This window comes from Triticum dicoccoides, chromosome 5B (genome assembly GCF_002162155.2).
Source record: "Triticum dicoccoides isolate Atlit2015 ecotype Zavitan chromosome 5B, WEW_v2.0, whole genome shotgun sequence".
Classification (NCBI taxonomy): Eukaryota; Viridiplantae; Streptophyta; class Magnoliopsida; order Poales; family Poaceae; genus Triticum; species Triticum dicoccoides.
Genome location: NC_041389.1, coordinates 241,888,096 through 241,899,274, shown reverse-complemented (window position 1 = coordinate 241,899,274; position 11,179 = coordinate 241,888,096). Strand labels below are relative to the sequence as shown.

Sequence of the window (11,179 nt, the reverse complement as noted above, 5' to 3'; positions counted from 1 at the left end):
ATGATAGTTGATTTGATTCTGCTGAAAAACAGAAACTTTACGCGCATGAATTTAGTGTTGTTAAATCACAGAAACGTGATTTTGCGTTGATTATTTTTGCTTCTGATCAATAGGCAAATTGTACAGGACTTCCTATTGTGGTATGATTTTTAGAGTTCCAGAAGTTTGCGTTAGTTACAGATTGCTACAGACTGTTCTGTTTTTGACAGATTCTGTTTTTCGTGTGTTGTTTGCTTACTTTGATGCATCTATGGCTAGTAAAATAGTTTATAAACCATATAGAAGTTGGAATACAGTATGTTTAACACCAAAATAAATAAATAATGAGTTCATTACAGTACCTTATGTAGTGGTTTTGTTTTCTTTCACTAACGGAGCTTATAAGATTTCCTGTTGAGTTTTGTGTTGTGAAGTTTTCAAGTTTTGGGTAAAGCTTTTATGGACTATGGAATAAGGAGTGGCAAGAGCCTAAGCTTGGGGATGCCCATGGCACCCCAATATATTCAAGGATAGGCAAAATCCTAAGCTTGGGGATGCCCCGGGAAGGCATCCCCTCTTTCGTCTTCGTTCATTGGTAACTTTACTTGGAGCTATATTTTTATTCGCCGCATGATATGTGTTTTGCTTGGAGCGTCGTGTATTATATTAGTCTTTGATTTTTAGTTTACCACAATCATCCTTGCTGTACATAGATTTTGGGAGAAGCCTACTTTATTAGAATTTTGCTAGAATACTCTATGTGCTTCACTTATATCTTTTGAGCTTGATAGTTTTTGCTCTAGTGCTTCACTTATATCTTTTAGAGCACGGTGGTGACTTAATTTTGAAGAAATTGCTAGTCTCTCATGCTTCACTTATATTATTTTGAGAGTCTTTTAGAACAACATGGTATTTTATATGGTTACAAAGTTGGTCCTAGAATGATGAGCATCCAAGTTGGGTATAATAAAAACTATCATAGAAAAGAATTGGATGCTATGATCAATCTGATGCTTGATAATTGTTTTCAGATATGGAGGTAGTGATATTAGAGTCATGCTAGTTGAGGTGATTATGAAAAATACTTGTGTTGAGGGTTGTGATTCCCGTAGCATGCACGTATGGTGAACCGCTTTGTGATGAAGTTGGAGCACAAATTTATTTATTGATTGTCTTCCTTATGAGTGGCGGTCGGGGACGAGCGATGGTCTTTTCCTACCAATCTACCACACTAGGAGCATGCGTGTAGTGCTTTGGTTTTTGATGACTTCTATATTTTTGCAACAAGTACATGAGTTCTTTTGACTAATGTTGAGTCCATGGATTATACGCACCTCACCCTTCCACCATTGCTAGCCTCTCTTGTGTCGCACAACTTTCGCTGGTACTATACACCCACCATATACCTTCCTCAAAACAGCCACCATACCTACCTATTATGGCATTTCCATAGCCATTCTGAGATATATTGCCATGCAACTTTCCACCGTTCCGTTCATATGACACGCATTACTTTGGTCATATTGCTCTTTGCATGATCATGTAGTTGACATCGTATTTGTGGCAAGGCCACCTTCATAATTTTCATACATGTCGCTCTTGATTCATTGCATATCCCGGAACACCGCCGGAGGCATTCTTATAGAGTCATATCTTGTTAGCTTTGAGTTGTAATTATTGAGTTGTAAATCCATAAAAGTGTGATGATCTTCATTATTAGAGCATTGTCCTAGTGAGGAAAGGATGATGAAGACTATGATTCCCCCACAAGTCGGGATGAGACTTCGGACTTTACAAAAAGAAAAAAAAGAGAAAAGGAAAAAAGAGAAAATGCCAAAGAAAAAAAAATAAAGGCCAAAGAAAAAAAGAAAAAAGAGAAAAAAATAAAATGAGAGAAAAAGAGAGAAGGGAAAATGCTACTATCTCTTTTTCCACACTTGTGCTTCAAAGTAGCACTATGATCCTCATGATAGAGAGTCTCATATGTTGTCACTTTCATATACTAGTGGGAATTTTTCATTATAGAACTTGGCTTGTATATTCCAATGATGTGCTTCCTCAAAATGCCCTAGGTCTTCGTGAGCAAGCGAGTTGGATGCACACCCATTTAGTTTCTTTTGTTGAGCTTTCATATATTTATAACTCTAGTGCATCCGTTGCATGGCAATCCTTACTCACTCACATTGATATCTATTAATGGGCATCTCCATAGCCCGTTGATACGCCTAGTTGATGCGAGACTATCTTCTCCTTTTTGTCTTCTCCACAACCACCATTCTACACCACATATAGTGTTATGTCCATGGCTCACGCTCATGTATTGCGTGAAAGTTGAAAGAGTTTGAGATTATTAAAGTATGAAACAATTGCTTGGCCTGTCATCGGGGTTGTGCAAGATTAAATACTTTGTGTGATGAAGATAGAGCAATAGTCAGACTATATGATTTTGTAGGGATAACTTTCTTTGGCCATGCTATTTTGAGAAGACATGATTACTTTGATTAGTATGCTTGAAGTATCACCATTTTCATGTTAATATGAACTTTTATTTTGTATCATTTGGATCTGAACATTCATGCCACAATAAAGAAAATTACATTGAGAATTATGCTAGGTAGCATTCCACATCAAAAATTCCTTTTTTATCATTTACCTACTCGAGGACGAGCAGGAATTAAGCTTGGGGATGCTTGATACGTCTCCAACGTATCTATAATTTTTGATTGTTCCATGCTATTATATTACCCCTTTTGGATGTTTATGGGTTTTATTTTACACATTTATATCATTTTTGGGACTAACCTACTAACCGGAGCCCCAGCCCGTATTGCTGTTTTTTTTGCCTATTTTAGTATTTCGAAGAAAAGGAATATCAAACGGAGTCCAAACGGAATGAAACCTTCGGGAGCGTGATTTTTGGAATGAACGTGATCCAGAGGACTTGGAGTGCAAGTCAAGAAGCAGCCGAGGCGGTCACGAGAGGGTAGCCCCCCCTATAGGGCGCGCCCCCTGTCTCGTGGGCCCCTCGGGCGGCCATCGACGTACTTCTTCCTCCCATATAAGCCTACGTACCCCGAAAACATCCAGGGAGCCAACGAAACAAAATTTCCACCATCGTAACCTTCTGTATCCGCGAGATCCCATCTTGAAGCCTTCGTCGGCGCTCCGTCGGAGGGGGAATCGACCACGGAGGGCTTCTACATGAACACCATAGCCCCTCCGATGAGTTGTGAGTAGTTTACCACAGACCTTTGGGTCCATAAGTTATTAGCTAGATGGCTTCTTCTCTCTTTTTGGATCTCAATACAATGTTCTCCCCCTCTCTCTTGTGGAGATCTATTCGATGTAAACTCTTTTTGCGGTGTGTTTTTCGAGATCCGATGAATTGTGGGTTTATGATCAAGTTTATCTATGAGAAATATTTGAATCTCCTCTGAATTCTTTTATGTATGATTCAGTTATTTTTGCAAGTCCCTTTGAATTATCAGTTTGGTTTGGCCTACTAGATTGATCTTTCTTGCCATGGGAGAAGTGCTTAGCTTTGGGTTCAATCTTGCGGTGTCCTTACCCAGTGACAGAAAGGGTTGCAAGGCACGTATTGTATTGTTGCCATCGAGGATAAAAAGATGGGGTTTATATCATATTGCATGAGTTATCCCTCTACATCATGTCATCTTGCTTAAGGCGTTACTCTGTTCTTATGAACTTAATACTCTAGATGCAGGCAGGAGTCGGTCGATGTGTGGAGTAATAGTAGTAGATGCAGGCAGAGGAGTCGGTCTACTTGTTGCGGACGTGATGCCTATATACATGATCATGCCTAGATAATCTCATAATTATTCGCTTTTCTATCAATTGCTCGACAGTAATTTGTTCACCCACCGTAATACTTATGCTATCTTGAGAGAAGCCTCTAGTGAAACCTATGGCCCCCGGGTCTATCTCTTATCATATTTGCTTCCAATCTACTTTTATTTGCATCTTTACTTTTTGCATCTATATTATAAAATACCAAAAATATATTTATCTTATCATACTATCTCTATTAGATCTCACTTTTGCAAGTGGCCGTGAAGGGATTGACAACCCCTTTATTGCGTTGGTTGCGAGTTCTTTGTTTGTTTCTATAGGTGCGTGGGAATTTTGAGGAGCCTCCTACTGGATTGATACCTTGGTTCTCAAAAACTGAGGGAAATACTTACGCTACTATTGCTGCGTCACCCTTTCCTCTTCAAGGAAAACTAATGCAAGCTCAAGACGTAGCACATCACCCTTTAATGAGAATGGAAATAACTTAAGGATATAATAGTAGAGTTTTCTCATCATTAGTGAACAGGGTGGCTATATCATTCAATTTAGTAAGATGTGCCACAACAGTTTGAGATTCATAGCCATAAAAAGGATCAGATTCAACCAAAGTAATTATCTCAGGATTGACAGAGAAATCATAATCCTTATCAGTAACACAGATAGGTGAAGTAGCAAAAGCAGGGTCATATTTCATTCTAGCATTCAGAGACTTTTCTTTTAGTTTAGCTAATAACTTCTTAAGATCAGATCTATCATTGCAAGCAAGAAAATCTCTAGCAGTTTCTTCATCCATAACATAACCCTCGGGCACAACAAGCAATTCATATTTAGGGGAGAACCTTCATCATCACTTTCATCAATATTATCAGTTTCAGTAATTTCATTCTCTCTGGCCCTAGCAAGTTGTTCATCAAGAAATTCACCTAGTGGCACAGTAGTATCAAGCATAGAAGTAGTTTCATCAGAAGTATCATGCATAGAGAAGTGACATCATCAATAACATGCGACATATCAGAATTAATAGTAGAAGCAGGTTTAGGCGCCGCAAGCTTACTCAAAACAGAAGGTGAATCAAGTGCAGATCTAGATGGCAGTTCCTTACCTCCCCTCGTAGTTGAGGGAAAAATCTTAGTTCTTTCGTCTTTCAAGTTCCTCATAGTGATCAGCAGATATAAATCCCAAGTGACTCAAAGAATAGAGCTATGCTCCCCGGCAACGGCGCCAGAAAATAGTCTTGATAACCCACAAGTATAGGGGATCGCAACAGTTTTCGAGGGTAGAGTATTCAACCCAATTTTTTTGATTCGACACAAGGGGAGCCAAAGAATATTCTCAAGTATTAGCAGTTGAGTTGTCAATTCAACCACACCTGGATAACTTAATATCTGCAACAAAGTATTTAGTAGCAAAGTAGTATGGAAGTAACGGTAACAGTGGCAAAAGTAACAGTAGCAATTTTATAGTAATTGTAACAGCAACAACGGTAAAGTAACTAAGCAAAGAGCAATATGTGAAAAGCTCGTAGGCATTGAATCAGTGATGGATAATTATGTCGGATGCGATCTCTCATGTAATAGTTATAACATAGGGTGACACAGAACTAGCTCCAGTTCATCAATGTAATGTAGGCATGTATTCTGAATATAGTCATACGTGCTTATGGAAAAGAACTTGCATGACATCTTTTGTCCTACCCTCCCGTGGCAGCTGGGTCCTATTGGAAACTAAGGGATATTAAGGCCTCCTTTTAATAGAGTACCGGACAAAAGCATTAACACTTAGTGAATACATGAACTCCTCAAACTACGGTCATCATCGAGAGTGGTCCCGATTATTGTCACTTCGGGGTTGTCGGATCATAACACATAATAAGGTGACTATAGACTTGCAAGATAGGATCAAGAACTCACATATATTCATGAAAACATAATAGGTTCAGATCTGAAATCATGGCACTCGGGCCCTAGTGACAAGCATTAAGCATAACAAAGTCATAGCAACATCAATCTCATAACATAATGGATACTAGGGATCAAACCCTAACAAAAATAACTCGATTGCATGGTAAATCTCATCCAACCCATCACCGTCCAGCAAGCCTACGATGGAATTACTCACGCACGACGGTGAGCATCATGAAATTGGTGATGAAGGATGGTTGTTGATGACGACAGCGACGGATTCCCCACTCCGGAGCCCTGAACGGACTCCAGATCAGCCCTCCCAAGAGAGTTTAGGGCTTCGCGGCGGCTCCGTATCGTAAAACGTGATGAATCCTTCTCTCCTATTTTATTCTCCCCGAACGTGAATATATGGAGTTGGAGTTGAGGTCGGTGGAGCTCCAGGGGGCCCATGAGGCAGGGGGGCGCCCTAGGGGGGGCGCCCCCACCCTCGTGGATAGGGTGTGCCCCCCTGACGTTGATCCTTTCGCCAATGTTTTTTATTAATTCCAAAAAGTTGCTCCGTGGATTTTCAGGTCATTCCGAGAACTTTTATTTCTGCACAAAAATAACACCATGGCAGTTCTGCTGAAAACAACGTCAGTCCGGGTTAGTTCCATTCAAATCATGCAAGTTAGAGTCCAAAACAAGGGCAGAAGTGTTTGAAAAAGTAGATACGACGAAGACGTATCAGCGCCCGCACCAGAGAAGGAGTTGTCGATGTCTGTGTTGAGCAATTGGTGGTGGAGTAGCACTACAACCCGTCATTCCTGGAGGAGCACCGGTTGGCGGAGGAGCAGTTGGAGGCATAGCACGTGTACATAGCCACCACCATGGTGACCATGGTTGTGATGGATTCTAGCATCGTCGACATCCATCGGGCGGTGCTCCATGTCCATGCGCAGAGTCCGCGCCATCTGTCATGAGCGTTGGCCCCTTCATGTCAACGAGGTGGAGCGCAACCGACTCTTGGAAGGGATGGAGGCGAAGGCCAACGAGGCGGTGGATTATCAAAGAGGCATCTGTTGTCACCCCCGCCACGTTCACGTATGCAACCAACAACAACGAGTCCGGATCGCCCCTTATGGGGCCAGTCAACCTAGCTCAATTGGGAAGGAGATTTTGAGTTCTTTTTACGATTATTTTGCTATGTAAAAACTAATGAAAAAATAAACAAGAAATCAATTTTGTTTTATTTGATGACTCTCATTGGATGACCTCTATCGGCCCAGCTGTCCGTGGACAAGCCCGAACATTTCCACGAATATTTGGAGTCGTCCATCTGATGGTCCGGGTCAGACTTGACCTAAGGCCAACTCCAACACGCTGACACATTTCATCCGCCCACGTCCGTTTGGGTCTAAGTGGATAGAAAACGTGTCTCAACACGCCTACGCACATGGATGGATGTCCGTTTGGACCCATTTTCGGCCAAATTTTTTGCTGGGTTTGCGTATGCGCGGGCACGGAACGGACGTCTGCAACGTCCTTCCATTGCCCTCTGGCCCGCCCGTTTGTCGCACACAAGACATTCCCACCAAACCAGCAACAAGCCCTCTTCGCCATCGCACCACCATCCCGTTGTCGCCCACTTTTGGCCTCTGCGCCACCATCCCACTACCCACCATCACATCCATTGACAGCCCCACATTTTGCCGCATCCATCATCGCCCACTTTTTCCGTCATTGTGGCCACCGCATCCACACTGTGCCTACTTGTCGGACATCACCGACTGCTCACCACTACACCGCAAGGTCACCGCCGGAGAACGCGGGGGTTCGATAGACCTATTGCCTCCGTTTTCGTGGATGTGCCAAAGAGGGCTCCATTCACCGGTCGCGCCCTACTGCCCCACCCCCATCGTCGCTCGCAAGATGTTTGACATTTTGCCTGAATAGGTTGAGGTACGGTTCATCATGGTGGACAGCTCGGATGAGATTTTTTACAACAACTTCATGTGTTCATCATCCGAAGAATCGCCCGACGATGATGATGATGCTACGATAGCTACTTTGGTCGTCAATGAGCACATTACTAGGCAGCGACCAAGGTTTAGGGGATTGTTCCTGAGCCATGCTCCAGGGTTGAATCGTAACAGAGGGAGGGGCCATTGCCTACTCTAGAACAATTTTCAAGTACAATGACCCACTATTCCCCCCCCCCCAACCTTTCTCGGACGCTTCCGGATAGCGAGACATGTGTTCAACCACATTCGGGAGAGAGTGGTGACGTATGATGGTTACTTCAAATGCAAGTATGATACCCTTGAAAAGGTTGGCTTCTTCTCTTATCAGAAATGTATTGTAGCTGTTCGTATGCTTGCACACGAAATTCCTGGAGTTCTTGTGGATGAGTATGTCCGCATGAGTGAGTCCACGTGCCTTGCGTCATTATACAAGTTTTGCAAAGCTGTGGTTGCAGTGGTTGGCCCGGAGTACTTGAGAGAACAAAATACTGCAGATACAACCCGGTTGTTAGCGATCAATGAATCGAGAGGCTTTCTGGGGATGCTTGGAAGCATAGATTGTATGCACCAGAAGTGAAAGAACTATCCATTTGATTGACAAGGGCAATACAAAGGGACATGTTAAAATTTAAGTGGGTGACTTATTTGCTTGGCATTCATCACCGCACGGAGAAGGAAAATGTATACCCGTCCATGAAAGCATGGGAGGCGCGGAAACACTAAGTAAAAAAACTATCCATTTGCTTGGCACTGGATTTGGTTGAGCATATGTGAACTCACATAGGCATCAACCAATAGATGTATCTGCTCATTTTTTTAAAATGTATTTGGTACAATTTAAAATTCATTTAGTTGTGAACTATGAGATTTTTATTTATTACGATGTAAAATTTTGTGACTTATTTGTTTAATCACGTGCAATGTTTTATTCTAATTTGTTTGTTTGATCAATATGCATAGTGTACATATTCAAAAATTTGGCAAAAAGATAACCAAATGGATTGACCGATTGAACGCACTGCACACAAAATACGTGGACGAAGACGGACGCCTCTCCAACCGCCGACTCAAACAGACAAAAGTCAAACCAAATGTGCATCCGTTTGCGTCGGAGTTGGCCTAACCTTCCCAGAAGCACAAAAAAAGTTGACGATAAAGTTTTGAAAAGTGTATATATCCCGTCCATGGAAGCATGTGAGGCACGGAAACCAAGGTCCAAGGCAGAAACGAAAGAAATTTGGCACCGAATACTCATCGTGTTACCCACACGCGACCACTTCCGCAGCCTCCAGGTGGCCCCACCGGATCATCATCCACCGTAAAGTGGGAAACTTGACCGCCTCCGCAGCCTCTACGTGGCCCCACCGGGTCATCCACCGCAAAGTGGCAAACGTGACGAGAGATACCGGGCCGAGCGGCTCCACCCCCTCCGCAGTCAACAACGTCTGTTCAACTCGGCAACTTCCCACTTCCTGCAGTCGCGAGTCGTCTTCTCTTCTCTTCTCCCGCAACACCTTCTCTTCCTCGTCCCCCTTTCGCCCGCCTTCGCTGATTGATATTGTCCTCCCCAACCCCCCCCGCTCGTGTCCCCAAGGAGCGCCAGCGCCGAGAGAACCGCAATTTGCATCCCGCACGGTGCTGGAGGGGACCGCCACGCCGCGGATCGTCCACGCGCGCACGACTCCGACTCCGCGCCTGCATTTCTGATCCGGCTGGTCGGCGGCCGGCGAGATGTTGGGGGGCGTCCTGTCCAAGACACTGCTGTGAGTCCCCGTTCCTTGCGTAGAGCGGCCATTCGACGCTGCACTGGGTTGGGCGAACGGGCTCGCGGCGGTTTCTCTTTCTTCTGTCTCCTGATTCTTCTCCGACGCTGACGCAGGCTGCTGTTCGGGTACGCGATGCCGGCGTTCGAGTGCTTCAAGACGGTGGAGGCGCGCCCCAACGACGCGCACATGCTCCGCTTCTGGTGCCAGTACTGGTGAGCCGTTCCTTCCTCCTCCTCCATTCCCTTCGAGTTAACTTACCCGGTGCCTGCACGGCCCCAATTGATGCGAATTGCTTCCCTTTCCTTTCGATGCGGAGTCGGATGCACTACTTGGACATCATACTATCCTGCGCTACCATCATGCCACCTTTAGTCCCCCGCCGTAACTTGTTTACTCGCTAAGCATGATATTAGTAGTTCTTTATTTGTGTATCTAGACGAAAGATAATGATAGTGCCATCTTCAATAACTGACTCACTTTTGCCTTCTATTGGGTTACATGCGTTCTTTTGTTTCCACGTGTTATATGTTGGGTGTTAGGTGGATGTGGCACCACCATCCTGCCTTGTGCTTGCAATAGACTTTTAACCCTCTTAAGCTGTAGTATTACGATTCACAGTTTTATGCTTATTTCTTTTGTCTCAACAAAATGCTTGTAAGTTCTGCTACAGTTTCAGATGGGTATCATACACCCCGAGAAAAAAAAAGGCGCCTAGCTGCATATGGTTAGTAATTGTATGCAGGGTGTTTGATCAGAAATCGGTGCTCCAGCCAAGAGGGCTCAGAGATTTTTTATTTTATGATTTTGTTCTTTGTATATACTTGTTACTAAGGCCTGAAATCAAACAGGGCTTAGTTTGCACCTATGCTTACAAGGGAACTTGTTTATGGACCATCTAAATCCATCTATCTTCGCAAATAAATAACTGTTGGCAGGCAGGAAAAAATACATTATTATTGCTGCGACCTGGTAACAGCCTTCATGTGTGACTTTAACAATTCGTAACTACTATTCCAGATGATCTCACTTTACCATTTTAACTGTTCAAATTTTCCCAATTATTTTATCCACCGTCCAAATGCCATGCTGGTCGGAGCGGTATCTGCCGAGTAGCCATCATGCCCAGTTGCACCCCTTCTCCTCCTTACTCATCTTCTTGCCCATCGCGGAGAAGGATGGAGGTGTGGCGTGCGGCGGTGTTGGGAGAGGGGGAGGAGTTTCCGGAAAAAAAAGAAAAAAGGAGAGGGGGAGGAGTGAGTGCGGATAGGATTTGCGGGGGAGGACGGCCGGCTTTACTTTATATATGATTTGCGGGGGATAGGATTTGCACTCAGACATGATGTATGGACGTGATGGTTTACTTTATATATAAAGCAGGGTGAAGGCCTGTTCCGATCGTTTCACTTAAATTACCCAAAATTGTAGTTTTGTTTGTAAGTTGGTCACTTGAATTCTGGCCAAGGACTCTAGATGCATAAACATTTTTATTGTACTTATTCTGTACCACTTGCTATTAATGAGCATGCTAAAAAAATGAGGATGCTCTATCCCTTATGCACAATTATGAAATGGATTTTAGCGAGCCTATTCAATTCTTGACAGACCCAGTAGGCATTAATTTAGTGTATATCAAGAAAATATTGCCTCCTCACCTAGGAACTTTTGAAAGAATAACTGAAGCTTTTTGAGCAGTGTCGGAGCTAGCGGAGAAGCGAAG

The 11,179-nt window shown here is 43.5% G+C and overlaps 1 protein-coding gene across 2 annotated transcripts in view; it reads left to right on the top strand.

Annotated features, from left to right (window-relative positions):
• Nucleotides 1-9,139: 9,139 nt before the first annotated feature.
• LOC119308215 (putative HVA22-like protein g) overlaps nt 9,140-11,179 on the top strand; it is a 9,957-nt gene continuing 7,917 nt past the window's right edge. The window contains exons 1-2 of one of the 2 annotated variants that reach the window (XM_037584336.1): nt 9,140-9,459; nt 9,576-9,674. In XM_037584336.1, the coding sequence (XP_037440233.1) occupies nt 9,428-9,459; nt 9,576-9,674 (131 nt within the window). In that variant the 5' untranslated portion in view covers nt 9,140-9,427. The remainder of the gene's footprint in view (nt 9,460-9,575; nt 9,675-11,179) is intronic. The other variant, XM_037584337.1, reaches the window with a different exon arrangement.